The sequence below is a fragment of the Grus americana genome, chromosome 9 (genome assembly GCF_028858705.1).
Source record: "Grus americana isolate bGruAme1 chromosome 9, bGruAme1.mat, whole genome shotgun sequence".
NCBI lineage: Eukaryota > Metazoa > Chordata > Aves > Gruiformes > Gruidae > Grus > Grus americana.
The window spans coordinates 17900406-17926368 of NC_072860.1; the positions used below are offsets into that span (position 1 = coordinate 17900406).

General features: G+C 45.4%; 1 protein-coding gene across 2 annotated transcripts in view; it reads right to left on the minus strand.

The window, feature by feature from the left end:
- Nucleotides 1–5859: 5859 nt before the first annotated feature.
- The window catches only part of PDE6D (phosphodiesterase 6D), a 39031-nt gene continuing 18927 nt past the window's right edge, over nucleotides 5860–25963 (minus strand). The window contains exons 1-5 of one of the 2 annotated variants that reach the window (XM_054834821.1): nucleotides 15584–18196; nucleotides 14719–14807; nucleotides 9829–9954; nucleotides 8881–8986; nucleotides 5860–6494 (exon numbers count right to left, since the gene is read on the minus strand). In XM_054834821.1, coding sequence (XP_054690796.1) covers nucleotides 6413–6494; nucleotides 8881–8986; nucleotides 9829–9954; nucleotides 14719–14800 — 396 coding nt within the window. In that variant the 5' untranslated portion in view covers nucleotides 14801–14807; nucleotides 15584–18196 and the 3' untranslated portion in view covers nucleotides 5860–6412. Of the gene's footprint in view, nucleotides 6495–8880; nucleotides 8987–9828; nucleotides 9955–14718; nucleotides 14808–15583; nucleotides 18197–25963 lie in introns of those variants that run through there. The other variant, XM_054834820.1, reaches the window with a different exon arrangement.

Genomic DNA, 25963 nt, shown 5'->3' on the forward strand with positions numbered 1-25963 from the left:
CGAAGCAGTGAGTGCCGCAGTTCAGAGCAGACCAGGACCTGGAGAGGCTCTTGCATCCCTTCTGTAGGAAAGCACGGTGCAAGGGAGGCAGCTGGGGGACGAGAAAACTCAACCCAATTAGCCCTTGGAGAATCCAAAGGGATGGAAACCTCAGGCCGTCAGTCTGCAGGGATGGGGTCTTTGCATGTGTCCTTTCCTGCCTGGGGGGAGGCCTGAAGGTGAGGGGCTCTGCCTCTCACTGCATGCCAGCTGGGTGCCGGGTGGGGATGTGGGTCCTCCAGCTCACTTTGGGCATGGGGGGGTGCCCTGGGCTCTTTGGGCACCTCTCTGCCTCTCCCCCCCCCCCCCCCCCCCCATCCTTTGCTGCTGGCAGAGCAGGCTCCTGGTCTTTCAGGGAGCGGAAACCAGCACCCCCCTATCGCGACTTAGGGCAGGAGGTGTGAGGGGTGATGCAGTTTGTGCCCAAAGCCAGAGACCTGGATGCTCAGTTGATGCCCAACCCATGGGCAATGCTGAGGAGGACAACCCATAGCAGGTATGAGCCACCCGCTCCCCATCCAGCAGCCCGGGCACTGCTGGCTCCAGGATCTGCAGGCAGAGAAGGGACGTGGCTCCAAGCTGCTTGGCTGGAGTGGCAGGGAGTGTGGTCCTGCGTGGGGCTGGGGAGCCTGCCTGGGGCTGGCTCCATGGCCAAGCGAGGCCCCAAAGGCAGCACGAGGGCTCAGAGTGGCTCCTGGCTGCTGTGGGGTGCACCCACCCTGCAGGGATGGGTGCAGAGCTGGCAGCCCAGACCCCTGGAGAGCCAAACCCTGGCCAGTGCAGGGGCTGGCTCCCTATCCTGGGACAAATCCCCCCTAGCCCTGCTTATGCCCCGAAGGTGAGGGTGTGCTGCTTCCCTGGGGGCACCCCCTAGCACAAAGGCCTGTCCCTGGGATGGACAGTGGGAGCAAGGCTGCAGCTCTGGGGCGATGTCCCGGCGGGGGGGGGTGTGTGTGTGTGTGAGAGCAGGACCAGGGCTGTGGGGCTCTGCCATGGGAAGGGATGAGCATGGGGCACCTGCACCCAAGTAGGCGCTGGAGCTGCCGCCCACCATGCTGCACCATGGGGTGGCTGTGGGGCACCCCACGGAGCAGGCTGGTCCCCAGCAAACGCTGTGGGCTGCGTTTGGCCGTGCCCTCAGGCTCACGGGGCTTCTTGTGCATGCCCCAGCTTGGCAAGGGAAGGGCCAAAAGAGGGGTGAAGGCAGGTGTGAGGCACGGAGGTGTCGGTGCCTGCAGGAGATGCTGGGACACCCCACCCTGCTGCGGGAGCATCCCTGGTCCAGTGCCCGTCCGTATCCCTGGCGGCTCCGGGCTGGCCTGGGGCTCGGTGTGACCAGCCCAGCGCATGGGCTGCTTCTCCGGGAGTAGAGCTGGTGGTGGCCCGCCGGCCTACCCGGCGTGGGGCTGACCGGCCCGAGCTGGCCCTCGGTGGCTCCCCCGGGGTCCCCAGCCGACGCGGTGACCCAAACCAGCGTCCTCCCCGCTCGGCCGCCGGCGCGGTGCAGCCCAGGCACTATTGCTGTATTGCAGCACCATCTAGTGCTGTGGGATGGGGAAGCCCCGCACCCCAACGCTCCCCCCGAGAGCTATGGCAGCACCGTGGGGACAGGCCGTGGCTGTCTGGTGTCTGTGGGTCGTGCTGCCAAGGCCAACCTGCCAGGAAACCCGAACAGGCTGGTGTGTGTGGGATGAACAGGCGGCACAGGGTGTTTGCTGCCCCGGGGCAGCCAGAACTATCTCCCTGCCTCTCCCCGTGCCCCTGCTCTGTGCCAGGGAGTTTCCTGCAAGGATCCTGGGAAGCATCAAGGGGTGCAAACGCTCCCAGATCCGGAGTCAAATGTATCTGGCTTCAGCTGCTGGCTTTGCCACCTCCTCCCATGGAAGTTAGGTGTCTGTGCTCTCCTCTGGCCACTTTTGTCCCTGGCTCTGAAGGTCCCTCGCCATCAGGGTCATCGCATCACTCCTGTGGCTTCCTCCTGCATCCCAGGTGGTTTCTTGGTGTCCATCTTCCAGACCTGGCATGAGCAGATTCCTTTCCACTGCTAGTCACCCTTCTGCTTTTGCACACCCGGGCAACAGCAGCCCTTTCCAGACTGGTTTTTGGAATACCAGGAGAGCATCCTGCCATCCCCTCCTTCCCTTGCTTCATGTCCCCAGCTTGTTTCCTCTCAGCTCATCGTCCCTCCTGGGTGCCTGCTGTGCTCTGCACCCTGCCTGGCCCTGGGGTGCTGGAAGAGCTGGCAGGATTTTGGCACAGGGAGGGTGGTGCAGGTGGGATTTTGGCACAGAGCTGGATCCCATAGGAACAGGATGCTCTGCGAGAGGGGCCATGGCGATGGGTGGTCCCGCTCCCCTCCTGTGGTGTGGGGTGCTGGTGGGGAGGGCTGCCATGGATGTCATCTGTGCAGTGGGGTGAGGTGGGTGCCAAGCCCCAACAGGGATCATGCCCAGGTCCCACAGCACCGAGGGGCTGGTGGCTGGGGGCTCCCTAGGGCAGGAGGAGTTAGGCACCTTGGGCTGAAAACAGGGCTCTGGGTCCTGCCTCTGCCCTCCCTTCTTTGGGGACAGATGGGACTGTGCCAAAGTCACCTGGCAGCCCTGAGGTCCCTGTGTCCAAGCGGTTTGACACCCAGCTTGGGCTCTGCCTGCTCTGTCCTTGCAACCCAGGAGTAGAATCTCTGCCCCCAAAAGGGACAGAGGGATTCAGTCCTTCCCAGCCCTCCTTTCCCCCTCCCAGCGCCGCCAGGGGAGGACAGAGCTGGATAAGGTGGGACAAGACAACGCTGACCCTGCAGGCTGCCTGCCGCTGCCCCATGCTGCCTGCTGCCACGTGCTGCCTGCACCCACGGGAAGGTAAGAGTAGCAAAGCATGCACTGAACATAACGTGGCCCTGGGCTGTTTGTGCGCCTTTTGTTTGCCGGTAACCTTCGTGAATCAGCTAATTAACCGCATTATGATGGCTGCGCTTCCCCGTCTGAGTTATTGGGCAGGGCAGATCTGGGGCAGTGCGCCAGCGGGAGCCCCAGTCGGCTTTGCTGGGCGATCAGGCAGCTGAGAGCCCCCGCGGTGGCGGGGAAAGGCACCCGGGCGGCAGCTGGGATGGGCAACAGCCCGGCGAGGTGCTGGCCGTGGGCAGTGAGGGTCCGGCGCTTGCTGTGTGCTGGGGGGGAGCTGGCTCCATCCCCTGCATCACCCCCATTGCAGTGTGCAGGTGAGAGCCTGATGCACCCCGGGTTGGGTTTCCACTTTGCAGTCAGCCCCGAGTCCCATCGATGGGTGGTTTTCATTGCCATAAGCTGTGCCTGTGCCTTGGGGAGCCTCTACGGATGGCTGGGGGGGGGTGGGTGAGTGTGATGGACCCTAAAACGAAGCAGAGAGCACCACTAAAGCCAAAAGCATGTTGTGCATCACCCTCCTCTTGTGCTGCCTTCCCGCTTTCACCCAGTGGCTCTGCAATACCCTGGCTCGGAGGGCGCTCGGACAAAGATGTGGCTGAAGGGCAGTGAGGATGAAATTTGCTTTTTACAAGCTTCACCCTAAATCTCCCTGTGCCAGTCCCCCAGGCTCTTACCTGCTTCTCTCTCCCTCCTTCCTCCACTTCCCAATGCGCCTCTGTGGCCTCTGGCCACGTGTCCAGGCTCTGCCTGGCCCAGCTGAGTCCTACCCCCACAAAAACTGCACCTCTCGCCACCATGGAGCCCCCCCCTCGTGCAGAGCCTGGTGTGTGGAGCAGGCTGTGGGAGGTTTCCCTTCCCCAGAGATGCCTGCAGGGCTGTGAGGTTCCAGGTGGGAAATTTTTGTAAATAAAAGGGGGAATCACTGTGTTGCTCCCCGCTCCCACTGCTCCCCCCACCTGCCTTTGTGCAGAGGGTGACATGAGGCTGGCCTTGGGCCACGGCCAGAACCACCCTGGCAGCCCTGGGGCAGAGGCGACACGCATCCCCAGCCCGCCTGCTCTGCTGCCGCCATTTCCGGCCCCACTTTTCCCTTTGCTGGGGCCTTTGCTGCCCCAGTGCCGATGGCCCCGTGAAGAATCAAGAGCTGCCCGTGCCATGCTCGGGCCCTGGGGACAGGCCATGCTGAAGCAGTGCGTTCGCAGTGTCTCCTGGGCTCCCAAATTCCTGTCAGCCCCACGGGGAGGGGACGCACAGGCTCCTGCTCTGAGCACCTGTGGGCCCTTCACTTGGATTTTGGTTTTGGTTGGATCACGCTGTCCCCTCCCGCCCTACCGGGTTCTTTCCACCGGCTGGATCCGGCCCCGGGCTCGCCCCCGGCCCCGGCGTTTGCTCCATCGGCTCTTTAAGGGAGGCTGAGCCCCGCACTGGGGGATGCTGGGGGGCACTGGGAGAGGCTGGTCCAGTGACGCGCGGGTAAGCAGCCAGCTATTTCCCACGGAGCCACTGGAGGGCGGCAATGACCCGCCGCAGAGCTGCTGCTGGGCGAACTGGGGCAGCCCGGGCCAGGCGGGCGGGAAGCGAAGGGGCTCCGGAGGGTCCCCTCGGGCCGTCTCAGGATCCACGTTCCTCCCAGGGCAGCTCCCCCCGCGGGAGCCGCAGCCACGCGTGTCGGTGGCCGCCTAAACCCTTACGGAGATCTTCAGCCTGCGGCTCTCCGGGGAGGGCATCCCCCGGGCGCCTTCCTCGCCAGTCAGGTGAAGCGGGTGTGAGAATCATCAAAGCTTCTTGCCGTTAAATAAAAAGGCGCCAGGTGAGGTCCAGTCCCAGTGGGAGCATCCCTGTGCCAGGGCTGCCGGGCCGGGTTGTAGCTCAGCTTGGCAAAAGGAGACACCTCCCATGTGTGTCTGGCAGAGCATCTGTCCTAGAACACAGAGGCACAGGCTCTCGAGACTCTCAACTTTTTAGATTTTTTTTTTCCTTTTTGGATACCTTTTGTCTCTGCTCTTTGACAGGGATACCACCATCACGGGGTGTCGTTCATGCTGGGTGCAGAAGGCAGTTTTGGTTGATGTCTTTGTATAAAGCCTGGCCTAGGGTCACACTGCTGGGACAACTCTGCCCTGCAAGTCCATCAGCGAGGTCTCATGAGAAAGCTGCTACAACGGATAATGCTCTTCTCATGGAGATTAATGGTCCAACTTCACCTAAAAAAAAATTATGCTATATCTCTCCCACATACACCCAGTGGCTGAATTCAGGATCAGGAACGATGTGTTTCACATCCCTGTGACTCTCTGGAGAACCTCAAGCCGAGCCACAGGACAGGCTGACCGAGGTATCAAGTGATCATAAAGCTGTCCATGATGTTTAAGAGCAGAAGCTGGAGATGCCTCCTTCCCAAGACTTACACGTACTTGAGCTAATTGTACACAACCAGGAGAAACAGCAGCAGGGCTCGAGAAGCCTGTCGTAGCAAAATTGCGGCCATGACTCCCTAAAGCTGCACACGCACGGGGATTGTTGGTATCAGCAACCACAGCCCAGCTGAGCCTCAGGGAGCTCAGCCTACCACAGTTCTGAGCTGGTAGGCTCAGGGGAACACAGGTTTTTCTGGAAGGGGTTTGAGCATCCCCAGGAACTTAGAAAAGCAGAACAGCATGCAGTGCTGCTCAAGAAACCAACTGGGCAAACAGGACAAACTGCCCTGAGGGATTAACGGACAGAAAGGAGCCGAGGAGAAACCCGGGTCAGAGCAGTCAGGAAACCTTCCTGACGCTGTCAGCTGGAGGACGAGGAATTGAACGAGGTTATGGGGGCTGTGAAGAAGCAGGACTGTGGAAAGCCCTGTCCTGCTGGTGAGCGACAGGAGTTTGTGCCCATTGCGAGGCAGTTTTATAACAGAAAGGAAAACACACAGAACTAATATTTCTTCCCTTCTTTGGACGGTAGGAATGTTTTAATTGATAAATTTGTTTTAATTACATTAGGTGATATCAGAGTCTATTTTACAAGTTCAGGGTAAGAGGACGCGTGGACCAGTTACACAGAAATCCAGTGAAAGGATAAAAACCTACAACATGAGAAAAACGAACAGGTTAACTTAATCCCTCAAAAATGAAATGCATCAAGAGTTTGGTGTCAGTGGAAATGGGAGATTATACCAGCATCCAGAGAAGTACAAAGGATGTGACTAACATAATTTACAGTATTGGTTCTGCATGACCATCGTTTGCCCGTGTTCAGAGACAGCCTCTATTCCCCAGTGCATCGCTGAGCAGACGGTCCTGTCTCTGAGGGTTTGGTCTGGTCTTGTCAGAGGAGAAAGCAAAATAACTGATGGGCAAAGGTCACAACCCACGTTGAGCTGGTCCCCAGGGTCACCGCCTACAGGAGTGTCTTCCACTGGATAGTCGGGGGGTTCTGCACCAAGAACTGTATGGAGGAAAACTAAAACAGCTCCAAAAAGCCCCATCTCAAACGTAGAAAAGTCTCACTCTGGAAGTGCTTACGAGAAGGTCGTCATCATAGAATTTGGTTTCTATAATAACATTACCACTGCAGAAGGAAAAGAGGAGAAAAAGAGGTGTTAGAAGAATGCATGAACAGTAGAAAATAACTGCTTCCCTCAATGCTCTCACAAGCCTAGGCTGAGACCTTACCCCTCCCGCAACGCGAGCTCTGGTTTGGACCTGCGTGTGATGAGCACTGTCCCCTGATGCGTGGCCACCAGGGCTGAAGGGTCTGCCCGTGGCATTCCTACGGGGAGCAGTTCCCCCCACCCCTCCCTTGTCGCCCCTTCCTGGGCTCAGTACCGCGCAGGCTGCAGAGTGCTCACAAGCAGCAAACTTCTGCTTGCTTCTATTGCTAAAAATAAACTAGCAGTCCCAGCACCTTCAGACCCCTCTCTCTTACGGTGAATTGTGAAAACCCATGGGAATTCTTTTTTTATTCCCCATCTCTGTCCTCTACTGCTGAGCAAGCTACTTCAACCAATGTAACGTGTCCTTTCCCTCAAGAAGGGCTTAAATGCAAACACACAAGCATATTTTATACAAACTGCAATGGAAATGTAGACTTGGGTGTGACGAAAGCTCTGATGATTTAAGTTCCTGACTTTGAGATTTGGGTAGACAAAAGTAAGAACTTTGGGGCCATTACAAGACTTGGACAACTCAGCAGTGTGATCTGACCATGTCTAAATAATGTGGCTCTTGCAAATCAAAGCAGCAGTTCCATCTCCGCTGTGGCTCTTGGTATCTGTAACACTGGCAAAGCTGAACCTGGCAAGAGCATTAGGTTTTTGCTGTGGCATGGACAATGCTTGAACTCAAATGTCAGGGAATGTTCTCAGTCTGATATTCAGTCATCCTGGGAATCCTCTGCACAGAGTGCCTTGTATAGCACCAAATACCACATCTCAATTTTCTCCTGCTATGGAAACACCGAGACAAACATGAGGTCTTTAGGAATATCAGAAAGTGAAGGGCTCTCCAAGTCTTGGCAGCTGAAAAAAGCTGATTTCTTTGGGCTGATGATTCTACTGAAAAGCCTCAAGAATGACTGTAGGACACCTCCATGAATAGGGGAGAGATTTGGGCTGACCACTACAAGTGGACAGACTCCAGGGAAAAAATGGAACACTGGAAAATCCTCAAGGTCACTTGAGGACTGGACTCGCAACTCCCAGTCCTGAAAATGCCTTGATTTCCTGAGATGGTCAAAACCAACTTGTAATTGTAATTCTTTACTCTGATTCCCAAATCTGGCTCCTCCTGTACTGACTGAAAGCCACCACTTCTGGGAGCCGAGGACGTGTGTAGCACCTATGAGGTTCTGAGCAGATCATGCCAGGGAGCGCTATTCCCAACACTGATGCTCTCTTCTGAGTCCGCTCTCCCTTTGAAACATGCTGTGAATAGAAATCAGTGATGGTAGTTCCCACCCTGATGCCTTCTCTGTGTGACTGGCTTTCCTCCAGACAGGGAACATGCTGGAGAGGGAGGTCTTCCAGAGGACACAGTGACCTTGCAGCGAGACTGGCTGCTCCCTGTCTGCCTCTTGCTGGCAGGAGGATTCCTGTACTCTTCTGTCTCTGCTGGCAACATGCTCCTCGTGTGCTTGCCAGCACCCCTCTAGTGCTGCAGGGAGGGTGGCTCTTTGTCAGTGATTCCAGCTTCCCAGGAGTCCCCCTCAAGGAGCCTTTTCTGTCATCCCACCACAGCTCGTGCCTTGCTGTCCACACTCAGTGCAAGGCCCAGCGTGTGTTATTCTGACACAAGTCTCAGAGATCGCCAACCTATTCAGAAGTCAATGGGCAAACAGTGGCCAGGACTAGATGTGTTTTGGAGAAAGGTATGTGAATGCCATTACAAGTGACTGTAAAATGACTGTTTTCTACCCATTAAGGATATTTTATCCCCAGATACAACTCCATATGACTAAATGTATAGTTTATAATCCAATGTAAAAGACACAAAGCTTGGCAAATGGTACAGTGATTAAACAAATGGTAGAGCAGTTTCTAAGGGTCTACAGGTGATACATTGCACGAAAACCAACCTGGACAAGAGTTGTGATCAATAGCTGCATTTGAAAATGGCCCAAATACCTCCTCCCCCGCCCCGGATGTAGGGGTATTAAGCTGCAAAGTATTTTAAAATCCTTTCACGGTTCACCTTTCACAAAAATTAAGCAACTCTAATAAAGTATCAGTTCCACTTTCTCCAAACTTTTATTGCTATATTAATGCAAATTGGACCTATGGGAAAGAAGGTAATGAGGTTGGCTTAGCCCCTTTTATCTCTCAACAGCTAACTGTAGTGAGGGTGATTCAGAGTTGGTAGCAGCTCCCTCTCTTCATTCCCACTGTGGCCCCCAAGGAAATGCCACACACTGCTTTTTCTTTGCCTGCTCTCAGATTCTATAAGCCCAAGGCACTCACGTTAAAACGTTAGCTGGCATCATCTGTGATTCAGGTGCTGCCTCTATCAAGGACTGCCAAGTGTTTGTGGAGTTAGGAATCACAAAACCGAATTCAAAGAACCATTCTGCAAAGTAAAAAGAAGATCCAGAGGCATTTGAAAGAAGATAAAATCCACAAATGGCCCTTTTGCTTTTCACCTGACAGGCTGGGGAACTCCCTAAACTGCCCTGCCAACATTTTACATTTAAATTACTTTGTACAGCTTAAACTGCACTGAACCCTGCCCTCCTCTTGAAGCAGATACTCCCTTTCTAAAATAGCTGATGGTAATGATAAAGTCACCCGCTTCCTTAGCGTTCAGTGGAAATTTCATCACACCTAATTGGGACCAGGTAAACCACACTCCCCCTCTTGCAGACATCCCCCGGATTCAGTTGAGACTAAGTGTACAGCGGGTTGCCCAAAAGACAAGGAGCTCAATGTTTTATCTCCCCCTCCTCCGCCCCAGATTAAGAGTAATACTGCAGTGAGGGAGATCAGATGTGCAACTATGGAGTCACACGGACAACACGGTGGCACTGCTGTAACCAAAGTAAACCAGAGGCTCCTTTCTTCCGGCCTTCAGTCTGGCGATGGCCAGCACTAGGTGCTTCTGAGGAAGATGCATGAATGCCCATAATGGGTGACTCTAAAACAACCCATTTCCTTGCCTCAGGCAGCCTGCGGTGGATTTATGCCCTGAGGCATGATTACCCAGATTTTTTGCTTACATAACGAAGTGTTAATACACTTATGAAATGCTATTCCTAATACTGTGGCCCATTAGTCCTGACAAGATGAGTGCTTCAGTGCTACTCTGAAAAATTAAAATCACCACATTCAACCCATTTTAGTTTCTCTAATCCCCACTGCGCTGGGGGTCACTCCCTGCGCTGTAGCAGGGCTGCACACAGAGCAGATGCGTACCTTCTAGACACTGCCCTTTGAAATAAACTTTCTGTTCCAGTCGGAATTTTTCCATTTGTTCTGCTGAGGAAAAGTTTAACTCCCGAGACACTGCTTTGCATTTCAGGATTTTTTTAGGAACTCGAGCTGTAAAAGAGATAAAGAAGCATTATTGGGACACAATAAAACAAACCCAGCTGCTTCAGGTGCTATTATAATGTATTTTGAAATAATGATTGGTGCTAGTACAAGATCATAGTAGCAGGAGAAATGCAAACACAAAGGACTTTGTTTTTACATTTCAGGAGTGAAATCCAAGATGCAAACACCTTGCCCAGAGCCAGGAATGAAACTTGTGACAGAACCAGGTATACAATGCTGAACTCTCAGACTCCTGGTTCTTAGCTGTTTATTACTAAACCCCACAATTCTTCAAGTCGAAATATGAGATCCAACTTCAATTTTTACTTTAGGAAGTGTGCTGAAGATCACAGGCAGCCGAAGGGCTGCTGAGTACACCAAGCGTGTTAGCCCTTCTCACTTCTCCTTCCTTTTCAGACTCTACATCCCCAGCAAACCACCATCGGCTGTTTCTCAGCCCAGCAGCACTGTTTTAGCCATCTCACATAGCTCTGGGAAGTCATCCTGTAAAAGTACACAAAATTTCTGTTCCCCAAACATCGAGACCCACACAGGCAGTAAAGTCAGTACCAAACTAGAGAGTTTAAGAGAGAGTAATTTGGCAATCCAAGGCATCTAGGCTCTTGCAATGGGTGAGGCACCAACAGCAAGTGGCAAACTGTACCTGGTAGATATTTCATAAGGCTTTTTTAGAGGTGGAGGAGTAAGAGAAGGGATGGTTTGGGAGCACCGATTAATATGCTGAAAGGTCCTAATCAGGAGAACATGGGGGGAGTCAATATACTAAAAATCTCCCAAGCCCATCATACTTCAGTGGTGTGATTGTACATAATCCTTCCTGTGTATTAGAAAATGTTTCATGTAAATTTATTAGAAATAAAGAGGGGAGGGAATGCAGCTGGCATGTGTTTTATGAGCCAAATGTTCCTAAATGGAAAGCGTATCAAAACATCCATGAGCAGACAGCAGGCTGCTGTTTAATAAAAGAGTCTACCAAAACCCAGGCAAATCCATCTAATGTAGAACAGTTTAATGGAGTAGGACCTTGATACGAAACCAATCTAGAGAGCTGGAGGGTTACAGAATGTAAGCTACCGTCCTATCCCATGGAGAAATACACAGCCCGTGGTTTTTTTTTTTTTTTTTTTTTTTTTTAAAAAAAGGTAAAAAAGACAGTTAAAAGTGTAAGGGAAGAGTTTTAAATGTAAAAGCTCTCTAATTATTTTTAGTCTTTTTTTTTTCAGCTAGAACTCTGCATGGCACCTTCCTTTACTGCCCTCACAAGTACAGACTACAGCCTGTTGTGAATAAACATCCCTTTGCAGTTAAGTGTAAAATGACTTGTTAAAACTATTTTGCAATTTAGTAATTACATTTCTTTCATCCCTAAGACAGACTGCTGAGAATGTTTGCTTTAATATTGTAAAACTACACAATAAAAGGTTACTTTTAATAAAAGTAGGACTGTGTAGTCTTTAAACCCCTGATCTAAGAGACTTTAATTCATATTTATACCATCAAGCAGAATATTTTAATTGAAATTATTTATTTTAAACTCATTTTACTTCTATACCTCTTCTTTTCCATTAAAAAAATAGAAGAGAAAGAAGTTTGATTCTCATCAGTTAGCTCCATTTTAAAACACGCTGAAATGCAGGTAGGCATAGACTTTGTCCTAAATTTACTACTCCTTTTTGTTAACTTGAGGATATACCTGCAGATTCATTTAAGCACTTATATAGCTAACGTACATTTAGTCACTTAATTCTGATTAGATTAGAAAGTGATGAATGACACATTTCTTATTTACAAAGCAAGTCATTTTGGGTCCAACTGCGTTTAGTTAGAAACTGAAATTCAATTAAAATATCCGTATCATTATGTTTTCATACAGTTTCATTAAACAACCTTAAATATTTGGGACATGTAAGAAAGCAAGCTATCTTAGCCAAACTTATTTTATAATTCAAATTACATCTTTTCTTAGATAATTAAAAGATTATTTGCATTTCCTGAATGAAAGCTGGCTGCGGTGATGGGAACAACACTGGGGATTCTATGAGTGTTAGACCTCAGCAGCTTACTCCAAGATTTGCTTGTATATCAGAAGAAACCAAACTTTATGGATTTGCATCTCCCAGATTGCCTCCCAGTTCTGAATGCGCTGTCACTGAATTGAGCTGACTGAGGACATGGAAAAGCTCCTGCTGTCAAAAGCTGGTTTAGATGGCTAATTCCAGTTTCAGGTGTTTGGGCAGTGTTTTTTACTACTTTCAGCAGTTTAATGGTAAGACTTTGGCAGCAATCCAATACCACATTAATATTCTTTTTACTTAATCTAACTGGTAATAGTAAGTTTAGGTAGTAATACAGTATCATGATTTGAAACTTAGGAGGTCATTTTTTTAGAGAAACCTGTACTTAAATCAAATAGAAGTCCTGCTTAAAAAGCAAATAGAAGCCCTATTTAAAGGAAATACATTTTATTCACTCTGCTATTTATTTGATTCTTTGTTTGCTATATTTAGACTGTGATTTGCCCTGAACACATACACAAACACACAAGTACTATATAATGACTTTGACACACACATGGCCTTCATTTTAAAACAATTATTCTGACTGTTTGCCCTCACTGCTCCTGTTGCAGGACTGTACCAGAATCACATTTTCCCACACCTTTTAATTCATAGTCAGATTATCGTCCTTTGTTGGACACCTCTCCCCTTTCTTAGCCTATTTATTGAGAATAATCTATCCATCTCAGCCTTCTTTTCCTGCTAAGCCATATAAGAATGGCTTTTTGCCTCTCTTCTCCTAAGGAAGACCATCCTCCCGTAATCTTTTCAGTGACTTCTCCTAATAGCTCTTCTCTGCACCTGTTCTAGTTTGCAGTCATCCATCTTCTAAATGGATAACTGAACTGCACACCAGATAAGGGCTTAACAATTCCTTGTACAATGGGCATTAATCTCATGCCAGAATAGGCTTTAATTAATTCCCCAAGTTCCTCGGATGGAGGTGAGGGTTCCTGTTTTATATGTGAGGAAAATCTGAGACACAATGAGGTGATATGATTTGCCAAAGTGAGAAAGATGGCAGGAGGGAAACGGGGCAACACAACAAGCCCTCCTGAGACACAGCTCCAGTTGTCCACTCTCCCCAAAGCACACCTTTCTGCAGTGTGCATCGAACCACGGCAGCGCAACAGTCTGCTAAGACAGAGTGATGAGGATTCAAAGACTAGCCATGTGTCCAAGGAGAAGCTTTTAAAGCACAAAATCTGGGAAGATTGGAAATATTTTAGCTGATTTCCTCTGGTTTCTAAAGCCTGATTCCTCATTTCTCCTAGGTCTCCTGTTACAGGAGAAGGTGAAGCATCACTAACCCACAGTTTAAGAAATACAGTATTAAACTGATGAATTACCACATTTCTTTTGAAAGTTGTATTTCAATTGCTTTTCTACAGTTGTATATGAAGGTGCTGGAATGTTTTTCTTTAATATAGGTATCTTGTATGATAGACATGAGTAAATATCTGTTAAGACCTATTGGCCGAACTGTTTGCCGTTAGCACTGGTATGAGAATGGGAGTACAAGTTAGCAAGGCTGAAGGAGACAAAGCTTGGAAAATGCTCTTAGTAATCACTGAGTCACAGCTTTGCTTTCCTCTAGCTCTGACCTGCATCCTCTATTCCTGGCATCAGGCCCCTCTTAAGCTGAGACAACCTACTACTGGCCCTATTAATGAACTTTTGCCATAAAGCAGATGAATATTGACTGGGGACCAAATGAGGAGAAGGCAACTTGTTTCTCTTCTGCCTTTAGCTGGCTTTGAAACCAGGTATATTACTAGATGTCTACTGGACTCATAGTGTTTTGCCACTGATCTTCTGTAGGCTCTCTGGGCCGAGGAGGATCTTTATACGCTGGTTGCCTCCTTCAGACACAACAAATTTTCCAGTTTATGGGAGAGGTAAGTCCTAGTAGTGGCAGGCAGAACTCAGTGCTTGATGTTTAACCAAAAATACATCAATGTCACCAGCATAATTAAATGATCAAATTCACTCCACTTACTGAAGATCAGCTGTGGTACTCATAGAATAGAAAAGCATTCAAAATTTATTCAGTGAGGTCAGATTCTTCACAGAGCCAAAACAAAGGTCTTGGCAAGGGATGTGACCTATCACAGTGCTTTGTCACAAATGGTGAAGAGTAAGGGACAGTGAAGTCCTCTGCTACTCAGCCAGGACAGAAGTGGAAGGGCAACAGGCCTTCCTAGCAATGGTAGAGGGACAGAAGAGCAGAGCGCACGTGCCATGTATGCCATTTTGAAGCAGAGGTCAAATTTAGTGCAGGAGAATATTAGGACAGTTGTGGCCAAGCAAGTTAATAACTGTGTATGCTTCTTCCCTGCTGGTTCTCCATTTGACCTCTACCTTGACTAAACCCTGTCTTTATAACGAGAAAAGTCAGTATTTTTTTGTACTTTTCATTTTGGAACCAACACTCAACCTAGCAAAGGTTGGACGCTTATTCCTTACCCAGCTGAGCTCCCTGCTTAGCACTGTTTAACTGTCCCCTTTGCCAGCCACTGATCCACTCCCACCCTTCTCCACATGTCCCCAGGTTACTGTGATGGAAGCCTCTGAGGGTGTGAAGTCACAGCCAGGACATCCATCCTTCACAGCAGGGGTATGCTCACAGCTCTGGTGACCCAGATATACGTCACCACCCAGCCCCAAAATGCACAGAAAGGCCACACAGTACCTTCATGCTCCACTCCAGGTACAGATAGATCTTCTGTTCCTTGCCAGAGGATTTTCCCTGTTTCTGCATCCCGAAGGTTCATCCAATTTCTGATTGGGAAGCGATTAAGGAAAATAAGCTATCTACATCCCTAAATGCTGCGCCTACTTTTCTTTCCTAAGCCCCGAAACAGGCTACTCCAACTGAGTTTCAATCATGTTTTCCGATCGTCAGGAGGCCAAGGAAAAGAGATGCTTTTTCCCAGAAAATAAATGAACAAACCAACTCTTGACCAGAATGAATGCAACAAGAGTTGTATAGCTAGAGATTTAGTTTTCACTTTAGACTGAAGCTTGTTAACCTCATTTATCATTTTCCATTGCTTCTAAAAGATAAAGGCAATGTCACTGTGCTGCAGAGAAGCAAGAACATTGCTAACAATAACAGATAATTCTACACAAACAATTGCTGTTCTCCAGCATTTGAAAAATGCTAGAAAAAAGAAGTGCTTCCTATATAACATTAGAAAAAGAATAACACCCGATAGAGCTTGTTTTCCTAGTTTACAAAATATTAATATCAAGGGTTGTTCTATTGCTGTTGACCTGGTAACTGCCACTCATGGGAATTCTTCAGCTGCTGAGTGCTAAGCAAAGAGAGATCCTCTCTTTTCACTCTCAGCAAGTGAGGCTTTGCCAGCTTTCAAAAAGCCCAGATCAGTGAATTAGTTATAGGCAAGTACAAAACACTCATGTTTTTCAAAGGGACACTTAATAATGATATTAAGCAACCCTTTGAAACATCTCTCCCGTAAAATAACTCAGACACCAACCCATCAGAACAAGGAGCCTGCACACCTGCCCGATGCCATTTTGAACAGGGATACAGCTGTCAGTAAGCCCAAGGTTCTGCAGCAACCTCCTGTTCCACGGCTCCTCAGGGTGGCTCCAAGGAGTCACCGGCATAAACACAAGCTGCCTGAATACAGCAGGATCTCTGAGATAAAGCCGTGCAAACCAATGCCTTTCCAGGTGTTTCCTTTTGCTGGTTTATGGTAGTGCACTCTTTGTACTCAGGGCTTCCTAGACAAGAGACTGGAAACTATCTGGGAGAAGGGGAGAGACCAACTGCTCAAGGAACTGACTGGAGAGGTGGAGTAACACAAGAGGGACAATATGGACCTTGACGTAGGTATAAATAGGAGCTGTCAGAGACACGCATGTTGAATTCATCCTCTAACATACGCATATTTCCAGGCAGACTCACACAAACTCGTCACATTGATCAAATTTTTCCAGAGCTCCAGGGAAGAAACAGATGCTTTAGCAAATTTTGCATTACAGGGTACCATTGGTTTTAAAATGATGTGTGTGGAGGAGGGAAGGGATGAAGGCTGCTTCAGCACAGATGCAAGGAGCTTTTCCCTTCCTGAAGGCTGGCCAGCCTTTCTGTGTCCCACTGGAAGGGCAAGGGGGAGGAGAAAGGTGGGAATGCATGCACAGCGTCTGCTTACACATGTGTGGCCTTATGGCTTCCAAAACTTAGCAACAATTTGGAGAGCAGGAAGAGGAAGCATAGGGCAGACTGCTCCTGTCCTTCTGGACTTGTTCTAAACCACATAATATCTACTACTTGTTCTGGGATTAAGGCAGGAGTGAAAGGAGAAGCCAGAAAGCATCATCCTCAGAGGGCCCCATATGCCACCTCCATATTCCAGCAGAAAGCTGGAAAGTGGAGATCTCTCCCAAACCAAGGGAGATAGAGGCTGTAGGCAGGCAAGTCAGGGAGAGAAAATGAGCAGCGGCATGGCAAGAAGAACCTGCAGCAGGGCTGGGCACTTCATGTGGTGCTGGCTGGAAAACTCAAAGTCCCCAGCCAAGGCAATCCGCAGGATGGAACCGCCTCAACCATAATTTAAAATGTCCAAAAAAAAATCCACCATTTTTAGATATATCTTCCCACAGACAAACATACAAACTAGCCAGGATGAAGCTATTTGCATAGAAAGCAGCATGCAATCTATCAAATGCCATGTATGAGGGAAAAATAACAAATGAGACAATCTGAGCATCTCGCCAACAAATTCATTTATCTTCACAACACCCTGCATGTAAACACTCTTGACTATTAGCTGTGCTGTAATTCAGTAAATTAGGCACTTGATTATCAAAAACCTATATTACCTTTAAAAAATGATCCCATTCAGAAGTATTTACTTGCTATTTGTTCACTATCAATATCAGTGGGAGTTATGAGCTCACAGGTCTGGCCATAGGCTGTGTAGTGCCACACTGAGCAGTAGACAAGTTCCTCTGAACTGGAGAGGAAACACTAACCAGAACAGCAAACCCAGCATTGCACAGGAACTGACCCAGTCTCCGAAGTACTATACCAGTACTCTAATGGACTATCTTCCTTCTTCCTTGCCATGCCTTGCCTTGCCTTACCTTCCTGTCCCTCTTCCCTTATCAATTTTTGGAGTACTCTGAAATCACATTTACCATTTTCAAAAGTGTTACATTAGAAGTGCCCTTCAAAGAGTAATGTAGCCTCACAGCTTAACTATTATCCTTACTCGAAATACATAGTTACAGAGTGATAGTGACCTACTAGTTGTGGTGAGAGAAAACACTTCTGTAGACTACTGACCTCTGTTGCTCCTCCCTGTAAGGATTTATATCTCAGTCCAGTCTAAGAGAGATGATAAAAGTTACGTTGCCATGCTGAACAATGCTAAATATGTTAACATTTGGGGTGTTAGACTTCTATAAAGTGCTATGAGTCTTTATTCTGTATTGACGTTTCATTGTAAGAGTAAATCCATGCAGGACAGCCTGCCCCGTGCTTTGTATTCTGACTATCAAATTAAAGATGAAGAACAAATAAAAAGCTCAAGGCTATATCCGTGCTGATGAGAGCATGCAGGTCAGCAACGCATGCCACAGTTCTGAGAAAATATCTTGTATTTAAACAATCTGGACATTTCTAACCCATGCAAATTCCATATCAAATGAATAAAGGTTTAGTGTCAGTGTAGTCAAAGGCTTTCTGGTCTAGAAAGATGCATGTGGAGGCTCAGGACATGCTTTTCCAACTTCTGCAAATAAAAAAATGAAATCAATGCTATTCAGAGTGTATACACAGAGTTAAAATATGTGGATCCAGACATATTTTAAGAGATCAGAATACTCTAACCAGTTGCAAGTTTTTTCCCAGTAACTAAGCACCATTAAAAGGGAAGAACAAATCATCAAATCTTAAAAGTGCACGTGCACGCCCCCCCCAACTCTTCTATTGGAAAACACACTTCACATTCAAGAGATTCATTCTTTTAAAAAAATAAACGTTAAAAAAAAAAAGGCATCTGAAAAAAATTTCCTAAGTCAAAATTGAGATCATTTATAAAACTTAACTGTAATGGAATAAAAAAAAAGAGGCAAAACCCATCACAAGTGATTTTTTTGGCAAGGGAATACCTGACAAAGCAGCAGCTGTACTGCTTACCTAGTTAGCAGCTTATCACACTATTTCTGTCATCTTGGATAGAAAGGCTGGTACTAGGACATACCCCAGAGTGAAGAAAATGGAGATCTTGAACCAAACCCACACACACTTATCTTCTAATGTGTTTAATTGGTTTAAGATTCTTCCATCCCAGCGTGAGAGATATTGTTACTAAAAATAAAAAGTGCTCCATCTTCTGAGCAGCAGTGGAGACCTGCAGGCAGGATGAAGAGGGCATTTTAAGTATTATTGAATAGGAGAAAATAAATTAATATAGGTTTAACACAATTACTCTTTTTGAAGAGGGTCACATCAAGCCACCTGGCAGGGGTAGCTAAGGAGAGCAAGTAGAGAGCCAGGCAGTTACAGCTTTGTGAAGTTAATATATATGAGGAAAAAAGAAAAAAGGAAGAACAATAGTATATTCCTAATTCAGCTTCTCATTCTAAAAATCACAAGAACACTCTTACACCATTAAATTTTCATTCTCCTGGATTATTTTTTTTTTGGTAGGAAACAATGTCTGATTTAAGACTCAATAGATCAAATACTCTTCAATCCTGAAGGCAAGGAAGGATTAGGTAGAACAGCAGAAGGAAGGGTGTAGTGTTGATCTATTTATATTCCACCACCTATTGGGTCAGCAAAGTCTTACATAAAAGCTTTGTAGTAGCTGGAATTTGACTTGCTTTATATACATGACATGAATTAGCTTCCTCACAGACCTACTTTGCTTAGCTTGATGAAGGGAAATGGTTTGTGCACTTCTAAATCCAAGTTTTGTTGTCTTGAATATGTCTGATCTCAGAATAGAAATTCTTTCTTTGTTGTATCTATCGTAGACATCACTTCGTTCAAACAAATCAAAATATACATACTTATCTTTAAGTGCTTTAGCATTGCAAAATATTCCCATGTATTACCACACTGGTAATTAAGAATAACCTTGAAGGAAGAGAATGGGTACAAACAAAATTAATCATGAAAGTAGTATGAAGTTAAAGAAGTTCTGCCCCAATCTCCCTGACTATTATTTGTATGGTGTAATGTTTAGTACTTTTTGAATATCTCAAAGGCTGCAGCAAACAGTAGGTGCATTTCTTCCATTAAAATGGTCCATTTTTCATTTTATTCCTTGCTGTCTACACCATTCTAAAACCTTAGGAACTGCTGCACTCTTATCTTTCATAATAAAAGCAAGCTTAATGTTCATAACCACTCCTGTAAAGGAAGGCCTTTCATCATCTTTGCCAGCTTTTTTTTTTTTTTGTACATGAAATGCAATATTAAGAACAGTTCACTACATGCCAGGTGCAAACAGAATCTCAACAATTATGTGGTAATAAGAATTGTCCTGTGGGACAAATGACAGAGAGAAAGTGGAGCTGGAAACCCTGAACAATTCAGACTTACATCTCTGTTGCAGACCCAGAAAAGCTTCTGATCTGGACTCCCCAGCTTTCACTCCTGATTTTTCATTGTTTATCGTGAAAAGCAGACAGAACCAGGCACTCATGACACGGGTGAGCATGTTACTTCAGAGAATGTTACAGGTAAGTAAAGATCAACCTTTAGGGATTCTATTTTTATCAGATATATTTTCCCAGAAGAATATTTGCATCTCAGTTGTTTCAATTCAGTCTGAGGAGTAAGGACCAAAATAAGTTATGCAAAACAACTACCAAACTACAGGATTATGAAGTAGACCACCCAAACAGCCTTATGCTTCTACTTCACTCATGCCATTCGTCCTCTAATCTTTCCAATCTCTAATCTCACTTTTTATTACAACTCCCAAATCCCTCTTCCACAGAACTCTTAATCGTGTGCTTAAATGTAAGCATATGCACAGACATTCTCCTGAATCAGGTCCTTGAGTTCACTCTGTTCGCACTCAAGAGAAATGCTGCTGTCTTTGGTGTTTAATGAACCACAAGTATACATGTTGGCAGTATGTTAAGAGAAAAGGAGTCCTTCCTCCTAGCCTAAGGCTGAAATTCGGTGCAAAATCACATGTGAAGGAACTGAATGAGCGTCCATGCCTTCTGTCTAGTAATAGAAGTACCAAAACAAACACACGAACTGGAAGCTATTTCTCAAACATTACTGGAGCCTTTGGGTATAGCACTGTCAACTTCTGCTTTCAGACAGCAGCACACTCACTTGGGTTCCAGATTAGTCAGAAAGCGTGCTATGACAGTTCTTACAGGAGCAGGTATTTTAAAAAATTCTGTTGTTATAAACCAGCTTTCCTGGAGTGACACACAAGATATGGGTTACTGTGCTTCTCCAAATGACGGGAGGTGCTGGGGACTGTAAAGGTGCTCTATTAAATCCTCAAATGGAAGGAAGCCAATTATCCCTTCAAAGTACTCCTGAAACTCCTGTACTCACTGTAAAAGAGCCTGCTTTTAAAGTCTCCTGTGCGACAAAGCCAGGGAGATCCACAGATTAATGTGAACCACATGACAAAATGCAGCAAAAATCCTCAGCAACTAACAGTCATTTCACAGCAAATTATGTAATCAGAGGGATATATTTAACAGCTATAGCATCATAGCAAAAAGATCAACACAATATCATACACTTGTGTACTTTGTACTTCCCTTTTTACTTTCTGCCTTACATCTTTGCTTGCAGAAACCATCTATAAGGATATCACCACAACACATTTTCATCTAACATCCATCAGACAGTCCTAGATGAAACTGTTCTGGGCCCATACTCGGAAAGACAGTCACACATGTTACTGAATACCATGTCAACCTTACCTTAATTGTAACAGAAAATTATGCTAATGGAGCGGAAGTTAATATCATATAATGTAGCAATATTAAGTAGACCTCACATCATTTCTGCTATGCAGTAAGGTTGGTCCTGTTGTTAAGCTACAGTATTCATTGCTATGTGCCACATTGTCCCTGCACCTTGGGTAACCGTTTTGAAGATGAGCTATGTTCCCACCATGAAAGTATTTCCTGCTTGAACCTCTAAATATATATTATCTTAGCAGGACTCACGCTGAGGCATACTGCAAAAGTCTACAACAAAAATACAGCATAGGTCAATTCATAGTCAGATCAGCTGCAAAGAGATGCTAATCAAACTAGAGAAATACAGAAGCCATTTAACTCACTGTACTTTGGAAATGCAGTAAAACCACATCCAACAGTTGCTAATAAAAATTTTATGCAGCCTACCCAGTTTAACATCTGTGCCTTTCAACCAGTTTAGGTTGAATAATACAATTATTATTCACTATTTTCATCAAAATGGATAATTAACACACATCTCTACTCCATAGCATCCTAGTGATGTCACCTAGCAGAATAAGGCACAGAGTTTGCTTTCAGCTAGTTTACATTTAGTTTTCACTCTTGTCAATTTATTGTCTGAAAATATTCAGAGTGAAATCTCTCCAAATCTTATATATTTAACTCAGAATTGGTGACACCTGTAGTAGGCTTAACAAAAGCAGGTACTTGTACAAAAGCAATGAAGATGGAGAGCTCCTAGACTCTGGAAAGAGAAGTGTCCACCATGGGCAGGCTGGGTGGGAGAATGTATTTTGTTTCTTCAGTAATACACAGCAATATTGCAACCTAAGTCAGGCTTCCATTTCACTGACTTTTCCTCTCTTCCTCAAACCAAAGGAGCAAAAACCAAATGGATGTACATTTTGAAGGGAAGAATTACAGACCTACTGAGATGAAACTAAGGGTCATCAGGAGGGAAACAGGTAAAAAAAGAAAGAAAACACCTAAGTTTTGAGATGCCTAACAAGGAAAGTTAAAGCAAAAACCAAAATGCACTTGTACATAGAATGCAATGTTGTTTAAAATGGGAATAAGCTCCAGCTCAAATCTACACACACAAATAACCACCTTATGGGGCAGGTCCTCCTGTCAGAAGGAGCAAGCTGCTTTCTGCACCGGATCTCTGGAAATGCTTTGTTTCCTACTATTAGAAATGTAACAGATGTTAAAATGGTTCCTAGAACCAGATAACAGTGCCAAGATAAAAGCAAGCTAAAGCAATGTAGTGGTTTTGTGCTGCTTTCTGCTGCCTATGTTTTTTAGGCTTTTCTGAATAGGCTTGACAGAATTCCTTTATACCAATGCCTCAGCAGGGAAAACAACATGCGATCACATCTGGAGATTGCTTTACATCCTAGGTAGTAAAACAATCAATAACTTAGAAAAACTCATCATTGCTTACAGGACCATCTCAGGAGCATGAATTGCACAAAGAAAATTATTTTCTCTTTTCCAATGCGATAACACTCAACTCCTCCCCATCTTCCCTGCATTTTAAATGGATCTCAAAAATTAGCATGTTAGAAAAGCTTGAGCTCATGCTAAGAACCCTATGAATATTAACATAATTAATGTCATCAGTAATACTCTGAGTTTGCAGAAACAGCAGGTGAATCAATGGGAATGATGTATTCATCCAAGTAAAGAATGTGACCTTTAAAATCCATAGGGCTTTATCAGAACGCAATTTTAAAGTGGATTGTTTGTAGCTCAGTGGAAAGAAGAAAACTGAATGTAACTAAGGAGAAAGCTAATAGAGACACCACACACACAAGGGAAACTAAAAATACTATTGAAACATAAAACACTGGGACTTCCTTACAGAAGATGCCCCATCTATATCGAAAGGCGAGGCAACTCACAGGACAGATTGAGAAGCCGCTCCAAGAAATGCTTTGATGAGGGAGAGGCAATTAAAAGAAGAACATTCCTGCAATTCAAATATGGCTGGATAGAGTTTTTTTATCCAGAATGCTTAAAATTAAGTTAAATGCTTTAAACAATTTGGGATAAAAAGACTGTGCGATTCAGTTTGCCCACTTTTTAATTTTAGCACATCAAACAATTTTCCTTTCTGCAAGTGAAAGCTGAAAGTGATTCAGTGATTGAAACAACTTAATTTTGTCTTAACTGCTTCAGAACATTCAATCATTTCAACACAGGTGAACTACTATGATAATATTTCAAGGTTCTCAGCAATAAGTGAACTAGAAGGAGTTTCATGGAAATAATCCATCAAGGGGTTCTGGTGAATAACTTCATTTTCATAGATGAGGTTGTAACCAGAAGCCCCCAGAGGAATTTACCTCCCTGTAATCATGATGGCCTATTGTTCTTTACAGAGTCGAAATGCAAGATGTCACGACAATCATGCAGTAAATTAGCTTTAATGGAATGAGGTATGATATGCCTCTTTATTTTATACCATTATTCAGTTGTTTTAAAATATGCATTATATTGGCTTGCTTATAAAAGAAAGCTTGGCTTGATTTCATGTCATTTTTTCAACACTGTAGGAGTGGATTTTTTTTTTTTTTTTTTTACACTTCTAAAAGGATCTTCACACTTCCCCATAGTGACAGGGCACAGACCTGAGCAGAGGAACAAAGACTTCTTTGACCAGATTTTTAAATGGGATAGACATGGCTGCTTAGCTGGTGTTTTCCTATAGTCTCACTTGAATGGCCTGTAGCCTTGTGCGATATGTGGAAAAAAACCCCTCAAAGGCTTTAAAAAGGCAGTTTTATACAGCACTGTTTGTGGCCAGTTGATGCCTTTGTTCCTCGAAGGTCTCTGCAATAATTTCTCTATTGAGCGAAGTGATGTTTATTGAAAATGGCATAGCTGAGCATCAGCAGGTTCCCCTGCTGTTCGGTTTATCTATCCTCTGAACTCCACGCAACATCTCAGTCTGAAAGTGTCCCCCTGGTAAAATAAGCAACTGACAGCACAAAAAGCCTAGATGACTTCCAACTGCCAGTGCTTATATTGTGACTATGTGCTTTTCCCCCCATTAATGTTTTTTTTTTTTCTCGCTTTCACCTCATGTCTCTTCTTACAGAGCTCTCTAGCACACAGCCTATTGAACTCTAAAGACTACTTCCAATAATCCACAAATTTATCAGATTCACGTATTTTAGAAGAATATGTAATTTACTGGAGGTATTAATATATCATGTACTTCTAAGAACAGATCTGCAGATTGGAAATTAATGGGAGATGAGGCTTTGGCATGAACTCATTCACTGCGCTACCAGTTTGCACAGCTACACACTGCCACTTCCATCCACCTTGGGCTACCCCAGACAGGAGACGGAATCTGTCATTTAACTAGAAAGACAGGATGTCCCACTGAAGAGACAATACACTCAGCTCAGGGACTAATAACGTAATTCCTAGTACTACGCTGTGCTTCAAAAACTTCAAATAATGTTCTCAAAGTAGCTTTTTAATATTGTAGAGACTGGGCAATAAGCATGAAGACTTGCCCACAGCCACACAATGAATCAGTAAGAGAAGAGGAAAGGAAAGAGATCTCAGGAGGTGTTTGGCTTCAAGTCTCGTGCTTCAATAGACTCTCTCTTTAGACAGCCAGGGACTGTGCTCTCCAGCTAATGGAAACTCTTACTCTAACCTGGAGTGACTGTGCAGTAGCACAGATTGCTGCAATCATGCTAGGGAGCGGGTGCCAGTGCTTCCCTTCACTCCATGTTTTTCTTGCTTTTGGTGGTTTCTCATTCACCCTAAGTAGAAAGCAGGGTGGTTCTGAATCACTGCCAAGCATTACTAATGGAAGTGGGGGGCAGGAAGGAAATGAAGATGACTGCTTGCAGAATTAGAAGTACTTTTCAGAGCCTAAAATGGCATATTAAAGCAGGACAAAAAAATAGATGTATTAGCTCTGACAATAGAAGCAAAATGCTTCTCGCTAGAAAAATGAGTAAACCTCAGAAACTTATCAATAATATTCTTGTTCATTAAGACAACTTAAAACCACCAGAAACACAAAATAGGAGAGTCATGGAGGAAAATACTGCATTTGTTCCCTTTCTTAGTTCATTTTAATTCAAACAGAGTCCCTGTGAAAATGCTTAATTTCCTTTTCTTTTTCCTTTTTAACGCTGGACACTAAGCATATTTTGAGCTCAAAGTGCTTCAATGAAGTTCATATATGGGTCATGCTTAATATCACAGGTTGTTTCTTTGTTCATTTAAGACAAATAGTCAGCTAGGTTAAAAAATCTCCCCCATGCTAAAAATTAGAGATGCCCCTAATACAACATTTCTAACATACTTTTATATACAAGGTTTCCTTCCACAAAATTTCATTAGATGTAAAAAGGAGACCAATGAATGAGTGGAAACACAGCATTTTTTCTTGTATTCAAATCATCCTCAAAATTGCCAGCTCTGGGAACTGTAGCAATAATTTTGCAAAATGTAGGCAGCAGTTAATCTGACAGAACAAAGTCTTAGGACAAATGCTATGGCTGTGCGTCGCTGGCAGGGACACACACGCACCATTTTGTACAAAGTGACCATCCACTTTGTACAGAATGACCTTCAGAGATTACTGTCTACTCTTAAGAGCTGAACCAATATAAACATATTTTGCTTAAGTAAGGCCAAACAACCTGATAATACCTTCCCTCCATCAGCACTCTCAACGTCAGATTCCTTGAACCCAGGCAGTCATTAGTTGAGCCATTAGTCTAAATTTCAGAGAAAAGGCCAAGTCTTGAAGCTGTTTGGTTAAAATACTAAAAATAAACTCTTCATGTTGGCAGAGTTGTGCTTCCAAAATGAACGCCACCCAACCAGCTCTATTACAAAGTTCCACGAATGGACCCATAACATTGAGATATTCCCTTACACTGTTTTGCAATGGAACTGTATTTTGGGACTAGCTGTTTCCATATCCAATGAAGCTTCTCAGAGTTGGATTG